Below are 21,458 nucleotides of genomic sequence, written 5' to 3' on the forward strand. Positions count from 1 at the left end.
CTCTACTGCAGCTGATGTGAAGTTCAACAACAATAGTCCTTTCTGAAGTTCCAGGGCCAAAAACAAAGCTTCTATAGGTGATAAATGACAATCAATAAAAACAGTAAGTGAGGAGTTTTATAGCCTATGTTTTTTTTTTTTTCAAATCTCCTTCAAAAAGGGACAAAATTTAGTTAATTTAAACTTAAAATTTAAGGTTGGCCTAAAAAAGCCATTTTAAATTTGAAATAGCCTACTAAATATCTGTAGACAAATTGCTAGTATTATTGATATCCTATTTCATTGCCAGAACCGGGTAAAAAAAAATTAACTGTAAAGTATAATAACAAGAATGTAAGATTATTAAAAATGTTTAAAATCCTAAATGCAATAAAAATAAAGCATGCAGGCCTAATGTAGCCTACTATATGTAGTTTTAAGATTAAAATGTAGTTTGAATTGGGCTTTTCCTTTAATGCCTCTAAGTCAGTTTTTTCTTCTTTTTTTTAATGGACAACAAAGTATTTGAGATTTTGAGTGATTAAAGTGATACCACAGAAAAAAATTAATTAATAAATAAACACCAGAGACAATAAATTCAACAATTCAACAGATCAATTCATCATAATAACATTAGCCTATAATTACATAATGTGAAACAACTATTTTTTATTGATATTTACTTACAATTTACACGATTACAAACCACAGAAATGGCACAGGTAGCATTTAAATTAAATAGGCTACAAAAATATACACATTAACACAGATATCAGAAACACGGAGGTATGGGGACCTTTTCATGTTCATGATCTAACAGATACAGGTTAAGAGTTACATTGTGTCTCTTTCTCTAAACCTTCTGCCTTTGCACACGTGTTCTCCCTGAAAAGGGCAGATGTCCTCCTGGCACTCCCAGCACGGCTGAACATCGTGGCCATCACAAGCGTCGAGTTTGCACAGATCGCAGCCTTCGGTTTTCGTCTTTTTGCGAATCATCCGTCGAAGCTCCCGGCGTTCAGCGTCATCCACACAGCACGCCACGTCAACCACGCTGATGCGCTTGGGGTCCCACACGCAGTCCTCCTCGCGACCAGACTTGATGGAGGAGATGTTGCTGTTTGGTGGAACCCACGCGCAGTCGTACCCGTTGAGGTGCCACGATTTCTGGAGAGGATGATTGTCACAGTCTATTTTCTTCACTTTCCCCACACGAACCCTCAGTTTGAAAACGACTTTGTCCTTCTTGTCAGTATTAGGCGGGTAACATTTGGCTTTATCAATGTTACGACTGACATAAACCCCGGGGCCCAGCATTCCATCTTTGGAGGGTTTAAATCCTTTATCAATGATGGTTTTGGCGTTTGTCAAATGTGTGCCGTGGAACATTGTATATACACGGCCTGCCTCCGGTTCCTGGTTCTCGGACAGAGATTTACTGCCGTCTTTAACAGCTTTCCATCCAAAGAAAGACACCCCTCTCTCCATTCTAAGATTGAATATGAAGATTAAATTAATATATAGCCTACACCCACTAAAACGATGTTTTATTTTTAAAATCTACTCATATTTGCTCACCTCCTTCAGGATCTTCTTTGCCACCGGTAACTTTCTACTTTCGATTTCGTTGCATAAGAAAAGAAAGAAAAAAAAAATCTAGGTTTCCTTTTGCTATTCTAAATACCATTAAACACCAAGGATGTTTCTAGGCCTAGATGTTTCATAAAAAGCTCATTTCTAAATGAACCACAATGTTTAACATCCTCATGACAACTTTTAGATTAGACCGTATAAAGTCAATTCTTACAGATAGGCTACAGTCCCTCTGGGACATCATTGCCTTTCTGACACATGGTAACAAAACTTTTTATTATTTGATTAACCCTTCCTTTAGACTATAACTTTGGTTTAACGTAAAATGTTAATGAAACAAACTTCGTTCTTAATTTTTTTTTAGCTATATCCTTTATTTTATTTAGCTATTATTATCCAGTGGTGACAAGCAGAATAATCCATTCCTGGGTTTTAAACCAGTATTTACATAGCATATCCACCAGGGTACCCCATATCCCTCCTAATTTCCCCCGAAAGGAAAGTTTTTGACACGGGGCCTCCTTGTTTAAGAAAAAAAATCCCCGGAGAGCAGAGATTTTGGATTTTAGATATTTTCACTTGTCTTCATCTTAATGTGGTACTGTAGGGAAAATGACCTTCCTCTTTTTTCTTCCTCATTTTCCTCGCAGTCATACTCAGCTTTTAAAAGGGCTGTCACACTCTCCATATTTTTTTCAACAGTGCAGCTTCAATAGTGTACCCTGGTCTACAGTAGATGCAAATTATCAAGAAACGTCTCCAAGCCATTTATTTGCATTTAACCAAATGATGAAGGCTTCACAAGCGAAGCCATGTGAAGGGTATGAATAGAGGTGCGTGAGATTGACCATACATATGTCTACTTAGCTTTTTAAATCTTCTTTCTTCCTTTGATATAATGAACGTGGTGTATGAGTTCTGCTGGAACAGAAAACAAAACTGAAGAACTGAGAAACCTCACAGCGCCCCGATAAAATTATGATGGAGACAGGTGAGAGTTATTGAGATTGTACGTGAATTTATTTTCATATAGGCTTCTAGTCTATATATATATTTGTTTTCGATCTTTAATTTGTAACGCGTTACTGTTGGGGCAGTAGCTACATTTACATTATATGTGCTCACGTAGGTATTCGTAAATTATGATTAAATTTGTTTTTAAAAAGTATATGTTGACAAAAGCATATTTGTAGGCTATATATTTGTATATAACCTGATACCATATTTCTTCGCTGTTTTCATCTAAATGTGGGCTATATATAAAACATCTAAATTAAATCTTAATTTTTAAAGACGTAAAACATAAAAAATAAAAAATAAAGAAATTAAAAGAAACTTTAAAAACATTTTTACAATCTGTATAACAGCTGACACGTGCAAACAAGTGCTTTGGAAGTTGGAGTTTTCATAAACTAAGTTGTGATTAATGTAATTTCTTGTTAAAAGGTAACAGGAATGGTAAATAAATAAACAATAAATAAATAATCATGTGTGTACATCATTGTTTTTGACACTCTTTTGTTTTCTAAGAATTTGTTTTGAGTCAGGTGACTATAACAGTGTTCTTAGAGACCAAAGTGTGTATTAAATATATGATTAAATGTAGTCGTTTTCTGCCATCTATCCCACAACAGTAAGCATTTCAAGCCCTCTCTTGTCTCTTTCTATATGTCAAGTACTGTCATTTATGGCTGTTAAGGGGTGGATTATGACATCGGGCTAAACGACAGTGTGTGCACACCCTAAACCACAGGTGTGTGTCTGAGAAAGATATTAGTCTATCGCTGAGAACTTCTGTTTCCCTAAGGATCTGAATTTAAAACCTTAAGATCTAAAACTATGTCAATACTGCATAAGCTATAATGTTGTGTGTTTAACACTAAATGTTTTGCAATGATTTTTCCTCAGGCTTGGGTGTGTACATAAGTGTGTGCTCCCAGTTACTTTACATTGAAAGATTTACAGCAGGAATTCTGAATCTAGAGATACACATTTTACTTGTGTTGTTTTCTATTGAAATGTATAAGCCACTGAGTGGGTAATGTTTGAACAGAGTTGTACTGCTCTACAGGAATGTAATCTCCACTAAGTAGATGAAGAAATGAACTCTAACAATGTTTATATTCCGTGTAAATGATTAAACTCCACGCACAGCGGTTAATCAAGAGCACTTACAGTGCATTACACCTGCTTTACTCACAGGTTACACCCCTAAACAATGCTCTCAACAAAAGAAAACTTAAGACCATGAATCAATTTCTTGAGTGGTATAAAGGTATGGACTTATTTATAAGAAATACAAACTGTTTAAAACGCATATAAGTTTATATTTAACACATTTTATAGATCCTATTTGCATGAAGACTTTATTTCAAGAACCTCTGTTGTACATGGTCTAAGAAATTTCATTCACAGTCTATTTACAATAACCTAAAAATATTTTATAGTGTAAAAAAAAATTATTTATTATAAGGTTTTAATCAAAACAAAAAAAAAGTTTGAATCAACAGTAATTCAGTTTGCTTATGTCTGTATTACTGGATATTAATATGCAGGTCAGAAGAAACCACTGTGATAAGTTTTGAAGTTTTGTTATAGAAGTTGTAAATAAAACAAATATTAGTAAAGTAGTTTTTCAGTCTTTGTAATTCAGAATTTTAATTCAATCTATTAATTGCAATTTCTTGGTAGGTAATTGTGGAATTTACTACCAATTTCTGAGTAATACATTGTTTCTATATGATTTTTAGTTTTTCAGTGCAGATTCAAAACCCCTTGAATAAGAGTTTCTGGGGTAACCTATATATTGAGTATAATCACATTGAAAATCAAGACAAACAAGATCAGAATATCAGAATGGTTGCATAGGTTTAGGTATAACAATTCATGATTCATCATTGATTTAAACAATATAACATAAAACTAATAACTATTTACGATGACTTCAAAAATATTACATTATGACTATGAAACTAGTAGTTAATATTCCGCATTCTTTGTGTGAAATTACGTAAAAGATACTTAAAACAGCCTTACTGTGACATTATTTTAATTTTATCAAAAGAGATATGCCCATGTGATATTCTTTTATCACAAAAAAGACTTCCATCAATGTGGACAGTTTTTGGAACAGTTGTATTCAGATAAATTTTATACAAACATGACAGCACCATTTTATACAAACATGATCTTTGTAGTGCTTTGTTATACTTTATTTCTTAATGCCATAAACATTTGTAAATACATTTCTTTCTCCCCACAGAGTATTCCAAGAGAGTATACCAAGGTGTCAGAGTCAAGCATACGGTCAAAGATCTTCTTGCAGAGAAGCGATTACGACAGACAAATGCACCCCGATTCAGTGTAAGTTAGCCATTATTCTAACCACCTGGTTTGATTTTCCCACATATTATCTCGATAATCCCTATATAGATAATCCATAAGTGATTTACTCTGTCTTGATACAACAGAGAGTATCTGAATATAACATACAAACAAATTTAAGTATAAAGTGTAAGATATCGCTCACACAGCCATACGGTTTAGCACATCCAAGCTTGTCATGTCCTTGTTACTTTTTTTTTTGTGATAAATATCAGGCACACCTGCCAAAATCAGATCTACCTTCATGAAAGTGCACAGACAGGTATTGTTGCCCGTAGACGGTTAAACCCAAGCCTTAACCGAGGTTATCACTGAGGGATTTGCTACAAAACACAAAAGAACAGACAGTCCTTGTGCTCAGGTGAACTCTGGCTGCAGGTTGTTGTCTGCTGTTGTTTTGTTTTCTGTCCTTATTGAAACTAATGGACCAGTCGGTTCATGCAAATGCCTCAGACGAGGTGGTTGGCCTCAATATATATCTGAACAACAGCCTAGCATAGAGATACACATTACATATTCTACATGATTAATAAAAAGCACTAGTTCTTTATAGAAATAAATAGTTACCTATGATAAGAATTCACTTTATAGATTGTGGCATGAATTGACTGTGAGTCTCTAACAAAGAATGGTATCTACTAAACAAATTAACTTAATTCCACTGCGTTCTTCTCCGGCACGTTGCAGACTCAACTGGGATATGTTCCCAGTCATCCAATGATTTCTTTAGATCCTTGTGGCAAAATCTCATGAGAAGAGTACACACTCCACCGGAGGGAAGTGTACATTCAGAGCGAGGGGGGAACGCTGTTGTGACACTGGCAAATCATATTCAAATATCCTCCCACATGATTTGCCTGGCTTTCAACAGAACAAGCACTAAAACTTGCGCCTTCCTCTCTTTTTCTCCATATTCTCACTGGCTGTAAATCAGGCAAACAGGAAGCAACCCACAGGGGGTTCTGTGTTTCTCTTTGCCTTTACATTGTGGGGAGATTCATTACACGCTGTCTTCCTAAGTGAAGTTTATGAGAAACACACATACATAGACAGTCTGTGTTAGTGTCAACTGACTCTCTAACGTTTTTGGTTTTCAGACGAGCAGCAGTTCCTCTCAGCCAGCTTTTGTGCCAATGCCTGGTGAGTCCGTCTGGTAATGCTTATACAGTCCTAGATCTAATTAGATAGTCAGGTGTGCTCAGTGAGAGGCTAATTCATCTTGAATGAGGGAGTTAACAGAATTTCCTGCTTCCTCTTGCAGGGTCGCATATGCTTCCTGGTTACTACAGTATGAGAAGATCCTTCCTCCCAGACTCAGAGCTCTGCCATCCCATGAAGCAGTACTCACCAGACACTTACTCTTCGGCACTGGGAAGCAAGGCCTTCTCGTATGACCATCCCTCCACTTATCCTTCCTTCATCGACAGCTACTACACTCCTGATTCATATGGAGATTACAGAGGGCCAACATCTTATACCACCAGCGGAGGGTCACTGTTTCCACCATCTGCACTACCAACACTACTACCAAGTCTGTCTGGAGAGACATCTTCACACTTGCACTTGGTATTTACACTTCCTAGAATGGATATTTTTAAGGTCAAAGATAAAGATGAAGGGTTTCCATGAAAAAGAAAATCTCTAAAACTCATCTTTTAAGTTCTGTTTGTGTTCATGTTGGTTTCATATGGTAATGACAACTGAAACCGTTTCAATTAAATAGCTCCAAAATAAATAAATAAATAAATAAAAGGGAAATAAAAGTCCTTAACCCTTGGATATATGTGTGTACACATCTTAAACATTGTTTTCAAGTACATTTAAAAAAATAATTGTATATATTATACATATTATTAAATTTGTCAATATTAATTATGAATATCATGTTTTTTACATTACCATTCAAAAATTTGGGGTCAGAAATTATTACTTTTATCGTAATACTTTTATTTCAAGGACACATTCAATTGATCAAAGTGACATTAAGGACATTCATAAGATTTCCATTCCAAATAAATGGTGTTCTTTTAAACTTTACATTCATCAAATAGTTCAGAAGAAAGTGTTATCACAGCTTCCACAAAAATGTCAAGCAGCACAACCTTTTTCAACATTATTATATGATACAAAATGCTTCTTGAGCACCAAATCAGATTGATTAGAATAATTTCTGAAGGATGATGATAATGATGCTGAAAATTCAGCTTTGCATCACAGAGATAAATTACATATATATATTAAATATATAAATACGTTTAAAAAATATTTTCATACTATTTCACAATATTACTGTTTTTGCTGTATCTTTGGTCAAATAAATACTGCATTGATGAGCAAAAGAGGGTTCCTTTAAAAAAAAACCTACCAACTCCAAGCTTTTGAACAGTAGTGTACAACCTGACATAACCATGACATAAAAAGGGTCACGCCACGTTTTTGTAGACAGTTTTTAATATATTAGCACAGAATTTGTACATTTTTTGTTCCAAAGAATAATAATAAAAACATTATGTCAGACTACTTAATACATTTTTTCTTTTAAAAATAAGACTTCTCTTCTTCTTTCTCTTCAGTTGTATTACTCTGACATTTTTTACATTTTGCTCCAAAAATACATATCACAATTCATTTTTTTTAATAAATGAATAGCGTCACATTATTGACCTGTTTTCTTTTCATATTAATGAAATTATTAATAAGCAATGGTGTTTCTCTACACTACAGAGAGACCCTTGGGATCAGCCATCGGAGGAACCAGTCGGTCAGTCAGAAGTTATATGTCCTGAGGGTTCAGCCCCTGTGGAAGACTCACCGTCTCTGGGAGGGCCTGACTCTGGCAATTCCTCTCCATACCGTCTATCCTCGGGGCGCAGCGGGAGCTCCATCCCATCCAGCTCTCAGGCTTATACTCTACAACCCCTTGAAGATGTCCCGTACCCGGCAGCATCATACACCTCTGCTTCCAGCTACTCCTGCCCGCCATACATGACAACACCTGGAGACCTGGCTGTGGTGAAGATGACACCCGTCACCGCAGAGGAGGCTAGTGGTGGAGTGGTGTCTCTCAGTGACACTACATCCTGGGCTAAAGATGATGGAACTGGCCCCTGGTTGTCATATGAGACTAGGAGGGCTTTTTAAGAGGCTTAAATGACAATACAAAGACTGTGGACTAATCTTTTGCAATGACACAGCATCTTTATTCTTATAGAGAAGGAGATTATATAGGTTCATCATAAAGATGACCTCAAGAAATGCTGGTCACAATATACCATTTTAAACTGTTTGTACTGTTTAAGAAAACAGCAAAGTATGTGCTGATAGTTTAGTTAATTTGAGGCTTAATTATGCATTTTACATGCCCAGGCGCTCTAGAATGAATTAGAAGACAATGCTAACTTTTTTCCTTTCTTATATTTCCACTTGTAACATAAGCCCTTAATGATTGGTCACCAATATATAACTAACAAATAACACTTAAAAAAAACAACAACAAGTATGTTAGACTTTTGTCACGAATGCCAATATAAAAAAAAATAAAGCATTGTTTTGGCTTGAAGAAAGTGTGTTATCTTTATAAAACAGAACGGAATAGGCGTTGTAATGAACAAACTTCTGTGTGAACGAGTGCTGTTGTTAGGACGCCAATGAGTTGTTAAGTTAAGGCCCCCTTAGTGACAGGAGTGAATGAGGACATAAACGCATCGCCTGATCAAATTGATCTTAGTCGGGCAACTTATCTCTTATAAGTCATAAATCTATCAAGAAATTAATATGTCAAAATAAGAATAAAAAAATTAATGTATACTTTAAAATATACAAGTTAAAGTACGTTATTGAATTTTGTTGTAACTTTTGTAAGGGCTTCTGCTTGTAAGCCGCCACGTTGCTAGGCGCTTTTTGTTTTTGTTCGTCTGGACAGCAGCGCACGTCAAAGTTTCTGAAGTTTGTTCTACATTTAAGTTACTGTATAATCGTATTGCTGTTCAGACACAGGTTGTTTTTGATGAAAGTTACTTGTACTAGTACTATATCCGATTTTAGCTTCGGGAGTATGGTTCGTTAAATAGACGTTGTTCTGCAGTTGTCGTACGTTTCACATGAAGTCAGTTTTAGAAAAAACACACACTAGCTAGCTTAGCCTAGTTTGCCATGCTTTCGTTATATTATTCAATTGCGAAACAAGCCTTTGGGAGAAAACTGCTTAAGTGATATGCGTACGTGTGTCCACTTTATACTGACTTGTACTAGCTTTTTACCTGAAAAGAAACCGGACTGTTCCTCTGGTCAAGGCTTCCTCGTTGATGATGGATCAGTACCATATTTTGGAGGTTATCGGGGAAGGGTCTTTCGGCCGAGTGTACAAAGGCCGCAGGAAGTTCAGCGGCCAGGTGAGCACTGCATGTGCGCCACGATGGCAGAAATTAGCTTTGTTTGTTTGGAATTTCATTTTTCTCTCTCTCTGTGTGTGTGGGTAAATGTGTGACACAACAGCATTCCCTCCAAATAAGTCAAATCTCATTTGGAAAAAAACGAACAGAAAAACCTGCGTTCATCGCCTTAGAACTTCTGTTAGCCAATCAGAATCAAGCATTTTAGGATCTCGTGTTATAAATTTTAACAATTTGCTGGTCACTTCGTTAGAATGTTTAATTTTTTACGATAAATGTAAATTAGGCTTCAGGTTTTGGATTTGTTTTCTCTACATTCAAGTCAACCCCCCCCCCCCCCCCCCTTTACTACACATTTAAAAACATGGCTCCATGAAACTAAATAAAAAAAACAAATAATAGATATAATAATAAAAACTGACTTTATTAAAGACAGAGTCTCTCTCTCTTTCTCTCTCTCTCTCTCTCTCTCTCTCTCTCTGTCTAATACAACCCTTTTTATTTTGTAGGTTGTGGCTCTGAAGTTCATTCCCAAAGTTGGCCGCTCAGAGAAGGATCTGCGCAGTTTGAAAAGAGAGATAGACATCATGAGGGGGCTTAAACATCCCAACATAGTGCTGCTATTAGACAGCTTTGAGACAGAGAGGGAGGTATGATTGCCACAACCTACTCCCAAGTCATGTTACACTTTCCACTGTTGCATCTCTGTTCCATGATCCGGTGCTTCTGGTATAACGGCTTGTTGAAATGAAACATAGCTCCCAGGGTTCACAGTTTTCACATTCAAATCTCTAGGGAATAATTCTCGTTGGCAAAATGTAGTTTATGTGTAGACGTTAGGATATTGGCATTGATACAAATGCAGTTAACTTGTGATCGTCCCATAAAATGTGTAACTGAAAAAATATCAGTAAAAAAAAAGCCTTGAATTGGTGTCAGAGGGATAATTAGAGCATGTATTCCACTGACAGGTTGTGGTGGTGACTGAGTATGCAGAGGGTGAGCTGTTTCAGATCCTGGAGGATGATGGGAGTTTACCTGAGAATCAGGTACATCAGTGGTCAGTCACACAGGAACTGACAGCCCAATTTATTAAATTAGATTTATTTCTTGGTGGTGTATAAGTTATAACTATCTAAGACCTGGTTTACATTTGATAGCTTAAGACTTTAAAAGCTACTAATATAATCATTGATCCATATGATAGTAAATATATATATATATATATATATATATATATATATATATATATATATATATATATATATATATATATATCAGGGTGTCCGCGGGGTTTTAAAAAGTATTAAAAAGTGATAAATCAAAATGGTCAAATTTAAGGCCATTAAAAGTGTTAAATGTGGTCTCAGAGGTATTATTTTTTTCCAAATTAGGTATTATTTTTTCCAGACTATCAGGTGTCTTATTCTGATTGAAATTCTATCTGCGTTCGTGTTAGTTCGTTTATATGGGCTTTAGCATATCTGGGCACATAATCAAAGATCTTCCGTCTCCGTCTCACTCTATGTTTGATGCTGACGTCATATTCAGTGGTCGTTCGGCATCATCTCAGAACACTGCGCGCTCAACAGAAGTGGCTGGCTTACGTTTTATTTTAGACTTGCTTCAAGGCATATCTTCAACGACTGGACAACCATCGTCGTCTTCATGGACAAATGCAAGTTTTCTAATAGCTGGGTTAACGACCGGTAGTACCGAGGTCCCGTTCAAACCCGGTTCTTGACGCATACAGCGCTATGATTTCCGCGAAGCAGAAAACGAGTACGGAATCTCAAAATCCAGTCATGTAAATGAAACTTACATTTTAATATGGACAGTCATGGAATTTGTGAAAGCATAAATTAATCAAATCAAATCTCCATATGGACCAGTATCTGTAAATGTTAAGCCGCAAAAGTTGTTTGAAATATGAATCCGTGTTCTGCGCGTCTCTGTGTGAATTAATGAATGGCAGAGACGTGCAGGTTTATTTACTACATAGACTGAAGCGCATGTCGCTTGCATTAATTTCAGCATCTGTTGTCTTCTCCTGTCAAAATAATCGAGTTCATTTAGAATTATTCATATACATTTTCGAAAAAGCAGAAGACATACCGGTTTCTCCGGTAGTGGGCGGAGCTAACGCGCAAATAGAAATTTCAAAATGACAAATATGCATTCATTAGGCCTAAAAGAAAATTTTTACATAAGGGCATTGTGCTAGAAATATTACTATTATTTAGTAAAACGTATGTGATACTGCTACCACTGTTGCAAAAAAATAAAAAACTTTATTAAAAAAAAATAATAAATCTCAATATTTCTCCCATGTTTTAATTTTAATAGCAAATCCCCTTTATTTTCCAAACATAAAATGTGTTTAAATTTGATAAATTAAAAGACAAATTAAATTTGGGTGAAACTTGTTTACTGTTTTTCATAATTATATAACTTGTAGAAAAACTTTAAACACAATTCTAAATAAGTATAAAGAATGGCACTGGTTTTATTTTTAGTGCTAAAAAGTTATTTTTTTTTCTTTATTAGCAAATTTTTGTGTTTTGCTTTGGTACCGAAATTGGTACCGAGAACCGTGGATTTTCACTGGTATCGGTACCGAATACTTAAATATTGGTACCGTGACAACACTAACAGGCAGGCTTATTGTTCGGTCTATCCATTTTCTCCATTGCACATTTTATGGTATTTGTTTTATTTTTATTTACTAAGTGAAATAAATGTGCAATATGCTGTCAACATCAGTCTCTAAATCTATTATTTTTTGTATGTTATATATGTCAAAATCGGTGTAAATAATAGAAAGGTCGCTGATTAACACTTGCAATTCAGTGTCGTGATGGTTTTAAAAAATATTCTGAAGGTAGTGAAAAAGGTATTAAAAAGTAGTAAATTTAACTTAAGGATTGCTGTATATACCCTGTATATAATATTATTTTTATTTTTTTTTATTTTTTTTGCTGCTTGGACCTTTTAACTGGGACACCCTCAACTGCTAACCTGTTATTTTATTGTAGGTGCGTGAAATAGCCTGCCAGCTTGTTTCTGCCCTGTATTATCTGCACTCCCATCGCATTTTGCACCGTGACATGAAACCACAGAACATCCTGCTGGGAAAAGGAGGAGTAGTAAAGCTCTGTGACTTTGGGTTGGTGTTACCAATTGGTGCAAATACACGTTCAAACTACTTTATATTTATTTTTCAACAGCTAAAATAGCAATGGCTGCTAGTTTCGAGGGAAGATAATGTTGGGCATCTCTGAAATTAATCTAGATTTCATCTCAAATGTTAGCACAGTGGTGTTACGTTCTCTTGACTCTTTGTTTTCTCTTGACTCTCAGATTTGCACGTGCCATGAGTGTGTCCACCTTGGTGTTGACTTCTATTAAGGGGACACCTCTATACATGTCCCCGGAATTAGTGGAAGAGAAACCCTATGACCACTCAGCTGACCTTTGGTCTCTGGGCTGCATCCTCTATGAGCTCCACACGGGGGCGCCTCCGTTCTACACCAACTCCATCTTTCAGCTGGTGCAGCTTATAGTGCGAGATCCAGTGAAATGGCCAGAGAACATGAGCCAAGACTGCTTGGTATGGAGTAGTTGACTTTTCACACGAACACCTTTTGACTCGGTTTTACACCAAATTAACCTGATTTTGTGTTGGCACAGATATATAAAAAAAAAGATAGGATAAAGTATAAGTGTTACTTTATGTCAGTATGTCCTGGTTTTGGTTATGTTAAGTGATATATATAATAAAAGTATAATATAGTACGGAATTTCAAATCCTTAAATTTTCTGTCTGTGGGTTCCCTTAATGTAGAGTTTTCTGAAGGGATTGCTAATGAAAGACCCAGAGAAGAGGTTGGCATGGCCTGACCTGCTTCATCACCCTTTTGTTGCAGATGGAGTTTTAAGTGAGGACTATTTAGTGTTTTATCCTTCTAAGAAATAGTATTTTCCTGTGTACACACACACACACACACACACACACACACACATACATACATATATATTTATATAGCTTGTATAAATAATAATTTAACTAAAATAAAGTATTACAATAAAAGCAAATATATATATAGTTTTGTGTGTGTGTGTGTGTGTGTGTGTGAATTTGCTTTTATTTTTATACTTTCCGTTTTCATTTTATTTAAATTATTATCACCCAGTTAGTAATTTTAGTGCTAGAACATAAACTAAAGAAAAAAACTAGAAATGTTACTTTGGGACCTAATTAAATAGAAATCCAGTTTTAAGTCGCAGGGGTATATTCTTAGGAATAGCCAAACAAAACAAAAAAAACATTGTGTGGATCAAAATGATCCCTTTTTCTTTTATGCCAAAAATCATTAGGATATTAAGTAAAGATCATGTTCCATAAAGATATTTTGTAAATTTCCTACCGTAAATATATCAAAACTTAATTTCTGATCACCTATATGCATTGCTAAGAATTCGTTTGGACAACTTAAAAAGGTGATTTCCTCAGTTTTTAGGTTTTTATTTGCACTCTCAGATTCCAGATTTTAAAATGGTTGTATCTCTGCCAAATATTGTCCGATCCTAAAAAACCGTACATCAATGTAAAGCTTATTTATTCAGCTTGATGTATCTCAATCTAAAGACAGGTTTTGTTTTTCAGGGTCACATTTAAATTTTATTTAATTTAAGCTTTATTTCAATTAACATTTAAGTAGTTTTAGTTAATAATAAATACACTTATCAATGTGATTTATGATGCAGTCCTCTTAAAATGTAACTAATAAAACTAATAAAATATGATACAATTTAAATCATACATTTTACATGATCTACATCAGTATATCTCAGAAGGAGACCATTGGAATCTATCTATCTAACTTATTCTGTCATGTTGTGTGCTCTGGTAGTGGTGTCAGATGAGGGTTCAAGCAACCCCCTGACAATCCCAGCCAGCCCCGACCTCCAGGCCCTGAAACACCAGCAGGCTGCTGAGAAGACAACGGCACGCAGCGGAGAGGGCAAACTACTGCGCAAAGCTCGAGAGCTTCGGGAGAAAGAGAAGATTAACAGACGGGTAAACTCATACTACATCTGGGAACGACAGCTCGCATAAACAAAGAAGTTTGTCTTTGTTAGTTTTCTCTGTTAAAGGGTTGTGGCTCCCTCTGTGATTCCTTTCTAATTTCTTCAATTTTCGCAGTCAAATTAACTTGATGTAAATGAAATCAATGCTATTGTTGGTGACATTTGTGCAAATTTGAGACCAAATTTGACTGTTTACTTTATTACAGCATATGGAGAAAATGTGCCTGAGAGGTGCTTTGAATGTATCTGTTTCTGTGGAAGTGATATAATAAAACTGTGTTGGGTCTTGGTTTACTAGGAGATTGCGAGTGGAAGTGCTGCGCGCGCCAGTCAGACACGCTGTAAGACAGCTTCTGCTGGAGGAGCCCCCACCACTGGCCACTCATTGGGCAGCACCTTTTCAGTGCATCAAAATTCATCTCAGCCAGCAACCAATCGGCATCAAGCAAATGACAACAGTGTTACCAGGTAGTATTTCCAACTAGAATTTGAATTTGAAACCCTCAACTTAAAATGGACAAATTAACAATGCTGCTGTGACAGTGAAAATAATGTTTTGACTGGAGTGAAGGAATGAATATATTATAAAACCAAATGTAGGGAACTAAAATAGTCCAAAACCTGTTTCAACCAAGGATAAAAGATATTGTGAGGAATCCTATTTCTAAAAACTATAAACACATGGCGAATGCTTTATTAAACGTGAATGTATGTCATTAAACTAGCCAACATAAAATAATTCTTAATTGCCCTCTTCCCCTTGTTCTTTGCTTTGTAAGATAAACCAGAAAAAAATAACTTTTTTTTGTGTGAGTTTTGTGAATACAAATTTGCTTATTGTTTTGTTTCCAAAATGAATTATACAGAATATATGTTTTTATTATCGTCTGTAGAATGTTGGCTCTGTATCTGCCATGTAATAACCTGTGATGTTGATATGGCAATAAATACTGTAATACAACATCCCCATGTTCCTTTTTGTTTTTAGAGTGCGCTCAGCTCCTCATAAAGGCCAGATCAGTAGAGACTATGAGAGGGAGTTCCCTTCGGTTGAGGTGGGACCCAGGCAGGTTCTGAAGCACCCTGGACACGCACGGACCAGTCTGGCTTCTGTCAGGATGGACAGTGAGGTTGTTGCTTTTAATAACGAAACAATTATTAATACAATTTATATACAATAAAATAATATAACACTGTTCATCCTGCAGGAAAAAGATATCGATAGTGATTCTGAGTGGCAACGATTTATTGAATTAAGTTATCAGGGCCCTGTAAACGCTTCCATTCTTCAGAGGTTAAAGACCAAGCTGCTTGTAACCAAAAACCAGGTAACGTTCTGTTAAATGTCACAAGACATTTGAAAGTGGTAAGTGAATGTGAATTAGTGTTTAAAGACTCACTGATCTGTCCAGCTGTTGGTCAGGAAGGGTTTAGAGGACTCTTTAACTCTACAGCCACTACAGATCCTCAGGAACATTGTTCAGAGCTGTCAGTCTGGTGATGTTGAAACACTGGGCAAAGAGTTGGAACTGCCTCATCTACTGTTCAGTCTGACTGAAGACATCCTGAACAATCCAGATCTAATGCAGGTCAGAAAAATGCACACACCGTTTATCTTTAGAGGGCACTAAAATGAATCTATATATTAAGGATTGATTGTGAAATAAAAATTTTCTTTTCATAATTGAATCTGTGGGACCTCATTCTTGATTTCTGACTGGTTGTTTTTTTGCTCAAGGAGTCTCGGGGTGAGACTGTGTTGGGAGATCTGATGAATCTGCTCATAATGTACCTGGAAAAGAGCCCAGGCTGGGAGATAAAGCCAAGAAGGTATGGATTTATGAATTGTTTTTAATGTACACTTCAAATCCACTTCCCCGCCACACTGACATTGTTTTTACTTTCATTACTTCAGTAAATCAGTTTTTCCCTTATTTAAAGTGAAAGAATATTTAAGTGTTAATTAGAGAACTCTTTGTTTGGCTGTTGTTATCCCAACTGCTGCTGGGCTTGTAGTGAAATTTGAATCTCATTGTTATTTTATGAAAAATATTTTCTCTCATCAGAGCTGAGGATCTCTGTCAGCTATTTATATCGGTATTTCTCTGTCGAGAGCCAAAACGTTCAGCGGTAAGTGTCTCTAGCTGAACGATTCTCTCTCTAGTTTGCGCAAATGCACTTTTAAACTGGAAAAATGAAGTACAACAATCGTAGGATGTCTAGTTTCATTTGCATTACAATTGTGATTTTGTGGTCTCTCCTACAGCTTTTGGCAACAGCAGTCTTAACCTTGTTCACTCGCCGGGGTATATCTGTGAATGTCAGTGTGGAAAGGCTTACTGCCTTTTTGGGGAATATTTTGACAGACACAGCAGAGGTACAGTTTCATTATTTATACTGTGAATAAGGGTTAACTCTGTTTGGAGTAATTAATGTCACTGATGTGATGAAATCCAGTGTAGTCATTCCCTACTCTCTTTCTCTCTCTGTCTTTTCCTCTCCCCCTCCCACCATCTGTCTGCTCTCTCTCCCGTTCGTATAGGCACATAACCCCTTACCTGCAGGCTGGGGCATGTGTGATGGCCTTCTGTCACTGATTCTCCACAGACTATCTGAGGTAATTCCCCTCAGATTAATTCGCTTCAAATTTGTGCGTTGTTGTTTCAATGATCAGTTTGTCCCATTAATTGATTTTCGAATGTTTCATATTAAATCTACAAATAACGACACCAGTTGAAGCCTCAGCTGATTAGCATCCAACAATGCTATTTACAGATATAGGGAAAAAATGTGTAACTTAACTTTTTTTAACAGCTGTCCATTCTTCAGATGTTGGGTTTAACAATGAATGTATATGAACTTACATTATATAATATCCAAATAAATTACAAAATGTGATTATTATTGGTCAGATATAAATATTGCTGTAATATATAATTATCATTTAATTGTTATTAGTTATTTAGTTAATTCATAAATAAAAAACTAAAATCAGTTCGCTATATTGCTTATGGGACACTTAAACATAAAACATAATCTGTATCACTCTAAAAACTGTCACTGTAAGTCATATCTATAGTGTTAAAGTCAAAATAAAATGGAAATGGACTTTTTTTCTGTTTTGTGCCATAAATCCCATATTAATTAATTATAGAAAGAAAAAAAATGTAAAAGGGTATTTTTTTTCCTATTTATTGGCATTTGATTGAATTTTGAGATGTGGACATTGCACTAAAACTGAATGCGAGCTTGACTGTCTGTAGCTTCACCAGAAAATTAAGTTATGAAAATTTGATTGAAAATGATATGCTCATGCATGAATCAGTCTTTCACAGTCAATAATATGCATTTACAAAATAGATGATTTTTCTTTTCGTGCTGACTTTAATATGCTTTCTAATTATAATTTTTATTTTCGCTGATGAAAGAGTGAAAGCCGCCTACTGCTTGACTTTAAGGACTCGGAGCTTTGGCTCTGCTTGTGGGCTAAAGTGAATGCCTCTCTGGAAAACACAACATCCCAGAGTTGCCATTTCTCTCCTAATGGTACTGAACATCGGGAATATTCACTTATTTCTGTATTGCAGCTTTAATATAGCAGTAATGTAATAACATACATTTGTCTCTGTTTTTTCGTGCAGGTCTGTATGTGTTCCTTTTTCTCGCTTTATTGGTTTTCTCCAGTGATCCGTATTACTGTGTGGCTTTCCTGTCAGATAAATCCTCAAACTGCTCCTCTGCCCTCGGCCACCTTCTCACCACCAATTGGTGAGCTGCAAACATTGCCTTTATAACTTACTAATGGTGTCAAATAGAGTTTGTTTGTATATTAGTGTTTATTTGAAGTGCATTTACAGTGCATTTCTCATTTAATACTTCACAGCAGCGCTTCATTGCTAGAGTGTGGTCTTTTCTGGGGTGACTCAGAAATAAACAGCCTATCAGTGATGAGCTGTCATCTTCTCTGCATCCCCTTCTCTCTGGAGTTACCCCTAGAAAAACTTCTTTCTGTTCTCCAATCGTATCAAAGCTCAAATATTGTGGCCGGTCTACTTAAGGTATGGTTTTATGAAATACTACAAAAGTATTTTCAGATGGCCGATGTGTCTTTCCATTGGAATATCAGAAATGTAATTATTGTGTTTATTTATTTTTTTTGCTGACTTGTCTTCTCGTTCAGATGATTCAAACTCTTCCCGTTGCCCTGGTGGAGCTTCCGTTGTGTCTTCTTAATCGTCTGCTGGTATCTGACCCGCAGCACACTGCTCCATGCCTTATCACTGCAGCCCAGGCCTCCGCTTTCCTCCCTTACAGCACAGAAGGCTCAGACAATGGAGCAGACCACACTCAGAATCAACTTAACCACTTCGGGAATGGTGTGGAGCGAATTAAGAGCAATGGAATCGCGAAGAAAACCAAGATCGATCATATCAAAAGTGACATCAAATCAAAGAAGAGGTTAGAGCGGCTCAAAGGCAACATAGATGATTCCATAAAGACGCAATACCAGCCATCCAGAAACAAGACTGAGAAAATCAGAGAGGTCCAACCAAAAACCAAACCATATCCACAGAACACCATGGAACAACTTAGAGACAAAACAGAGCAGCATAGTTGTATAGAGGAGCTCATGGACAGTTTGGAGATCCATGGCAGTTCTGCAGGACGTTTCCAAGACCTCTCGCCTCAGCCAGGTTGCAGCATCAGCTGGCTCATAGACAGTCTGGAGGAATTAAGAAGTTGTGATCACCCCAAGATCTCCACGGCTACAATTCGATCTTCACCAGAAGAGGTCAGAACAGCAGGTTCTCTATTGGCTGTTCTGTTACAAAGTGTACTTCTCAGTGGTTGTGCAGTGGAACTCCTTATCCTTCTCTCCCAACTAACACGTCATCTCACCCATCAGACTTCCTTCGTTCTTCCGGTCGAAACCACCCAACTGCAGTTTGCGTTGCGCCACCACGATGATGGAATCCGAGCGGCCTGCTGTGGCTTCCTCGGCTCAGCTGTCAGGCAGGTCATTGGTCAATCAAAATTTGACTTATTCCAAGATCTGATAGGTTGCTTATGTGATCCTGCTCCGTCCGTTCGTAGGACAGCCTGCAAGGCGGTGGGAAACTGGCTGAGTGTAATGGGAAAAACCAATCAAACTCTTTCTAATAAAGGTTTCAAGAACACGACTGACGTTAATGCCTTGTCAGTACAAGACAGAATGAGGAGGACACCAGCAATGGAAGGTGTCAGACATAGTGAGAGAGAGTTATGGATGGAGCTTGCCATAGGAGCTGCCAATCCCCTCGTTTCTCTGCTGTCAGATGCTGATAATGTCATTCGACAGCATTGCTGTGGGGCTCTGGCTAACCTGGCTGCTTTTGGCGGAGGGGATGGAGCACTTCTCAATGCAGATGCTCCAGGCATGATCCTCCAAACTGCCTGTAATGATTCCCATCATGCAGTGCGACGGGTGGCTGTGGCCACTCTGCGTGTGTTTAGCCAACAAAACACATTACTTCAGGTAAGAGCAGTGTGAATCAGTTTAGAGGTTTGGGTAGTCGTGGTGTACGTTACATTTTCATAAAGTATATGGTTGTGCAAAGAGTGCAGTTCTTGGCGGATTGTATTTAAACACTGAATGAAAATGAATGTAGAGCTGCTTTTGTGCTGTATTGCATCATTTTGACAATTGTGCAAAAAAAAAAAAAAAAAAAAAAACTGAAAGACAGACAAAGCTGGTAAAAAAAAAAAATCCTTACTGTCATTTTCATATTTTCCCCTTCCTTTCCTCAAGGCTCTGAGGTCTCTAGATGCAGGAAGAAAACTCAGTCACACATCCCAAAGCTCTTTATTTCAGAGAGATTATCAATGGCTTGTCAGCAAGTTGGACAGCTCGACTGAAGGAAAAACATAAACATCAGCCTCATAGTTTGTGTGAAAGAGAGCGGATGTAATTTCACATTATTCAAATATGAATAGATTGCTGCGTCTGTGGCTAGAAAAGCTTTTTTTTTGCCTGTATTTATTTGATCTGTGATCAAAAGAGTTTGAATATGGATTCTGAGAAAATGGCATTAACTCAAACATCCCCCCCAAAATAGACATTATATCTTAGATTTAAATTTACATTTATATATATTTCACATGTAATGTTTTTTTATTATTATTCAACGAATGTTTGCATTTTTGATTCACACACGTATATTTAAGACGTTGATGAAGATGTTAAGATGTTTGCTCGTTTTTTTTCTGTATATAAAAACAAAACTGCACTTGTGTTTTTTTATGATGTGACTATTTTGCAGCCTTAATTGTTTGTATTTATTATTTCCTACTATTTTAAATAAATTTAGTCCAGCTCATAAAATACATGGTATCTATGTATCGAAAAAAATCCTAAAACATATATTGTAATGACGTAAATTAAAGTCTTTACGGGGGATACACTTGTGATATTCGGATTTCATTAGTCAGATTCATATTTTGTTGTTTCCATTATACAAATCCTTAAATTAATAAACAGAATTTCATTTAAAAAAATGTGTCTGTCGTGTCTGTCTTACGTGTGATTTTTGTTTTTGCGCTTTTTTTTTTGTTACTTGATAGATCGATTTTCCCTGTAAGTTTATGTTTTGTTTCTAAAATGGCTATTTTATCTGGGATTGAACGACCTAACGTACAAACTTTTTTTTACTTTCAAACGTGTTTGTCACAAGAAAAGGCATTTTGACGTGTATCCGAAGTATCCTGCTCCACCTTTAATTCGACCAACGTTTGCTTTTATGAAAGACGAATTATCTTAAGTGATTATAATTTTAGATACATTTAAAAGAAACTTTCCAGTGAAAAATCTAGCCTACTAAACGAACACTGTGTGACTCATTATAAAACTTAAGCGCGAAAAGTAACTGCGTAGATTTGTTTCATTAATTAATTGTTGTAAAAACACTTAAAAACTTTATTTTAAACATACTTAGACTGATAATTAACAAAAACATGAACGAAAGAGGAAAGTAAACTGTAGCG

General features: G+C 36.3%; 3 protein-coding genes across 6 annotated transcripts; 2 read left to right on the forward strand and 1 right to left on the reverse strand.

The window, feature by feature from the left end:
- Positions 1 to 535: 535 nt before the first annotated feature.
- On the reverse strand, positions 536 to 1,837 carry gig2o (grass carp reovirus (GCRV)-induced gene 2o). Its single transcript, XM_026212741.1, has 2 exons — positions 1,558 to 1,837; positions 536 to 1,468 (listed from the first exon to the last, which is right to left on the reverse strand). The coding sequence occupies exon 2, from the start codon at positions 1,465 to 1,467 to the stop codon at positions 814 to 816; it is 654 nt and encodes a 217-aa protein (XP_026068526.1). The 5' UTR covers position 1,468; positions 1,558 to 1,837; the 3' UTR covers positions 536 to 813.
- Positions 1,838 to 2,288: 451 nt separating this feature from the next.
- pou2af2 (POU class 2 homeobox associating factor 2) lies at positions 2,289 to 8,469 on the forward strand. The gene is made up of 5 exons (XM_026211615.1): positions 2,289 to 2,563; positions 4,835 to 4,935; positions 6,054 to 6,096; positions 6,218 to 6,522; positions 7,681 to 8,469. Exons 1-5 carry the CDS (start codon positions 2,551 to 2,553, stop codon positions 8,095 to 8,097), a joined length of 879 nt encoding a protein of 292 aa, XP_026067400.1. The 5' UTR covers positions 2,289 to 2,550; the 3' UTR covers positions 8,098 to 8,469.
- A 377-nt stretch (positions 8,470 to 8,846) lies between these two features.
- On the forward strand, positions 8,847 to 20,964 carry stk36 (serine/threonine kinase 36 (fused homolog, Drosophila)). Of its 4 annotated transcripts, none has more exons than XM_026211608.1 (20): positions 8,847 to 9,347; positions 9,857 to 9,997; positions 10,319 to 10,396; positions 12,383 to 12,513; positions 12,708 to 12,957; positions 13,192 to 13,285; positions 14,261 to 14,427; positions 14,737 to 14,906; positions 15,427 to 15,568; positions 15,647 to 15,766; positions 15,851 to 16,027; positions 16,177 to 16,268; positions 16,505 to 16,568; positions 16,705 to 16,815; positions 16,981 to 17,055; positions 17,867 to 17,984; positions 18,080 to 18,206; positions 18,322 to 18,496; positions 18,619 to 19,953; positions 20,227 to 20,964. In XM_026211608.1, exons 1-20 carry the CDS (start codon positions 9,261 to 9,263, stop codon positions 20,344 to 20,346), a joined length of 3,774 nt encoding a protein of 1,257 aa, XP_026067393.1. In that variant the 5' UTR covers positions 8,847 to 9,260; the 3' UTR covers positions 20,347 to 20,964. The 4 variants fall into 4 exon arrangements, with proteins under 4 accessions (XP_026067393.1, XP_026067394.1, XP_026067395.1 ...); XM_026211609.1 differs by having other exon boundaries at positions 15,893 to 16,027; XM_026211610.1 differs by lacking the exon at positions 9,857 to 9,997 and having other exon boundaries at positions 8,860 to 9,347.
- Positions 20,965 to 21,458: the final 494 nt, after the last annotated feature.

Source organism: Carassius auratus, chromosome 30 (genome assembly GCF_003368295.1).
Source record: "Carassius auratus strain Wakin chromosome 30, ASM336829v1, whole genome shotgun sequence".
Lineage (NCBI taxonomy): Eukaryota > Metazoa > Chordata > Actinopteri > Cypriniformes > Cyprinidae > Carassius > Carassius auratus.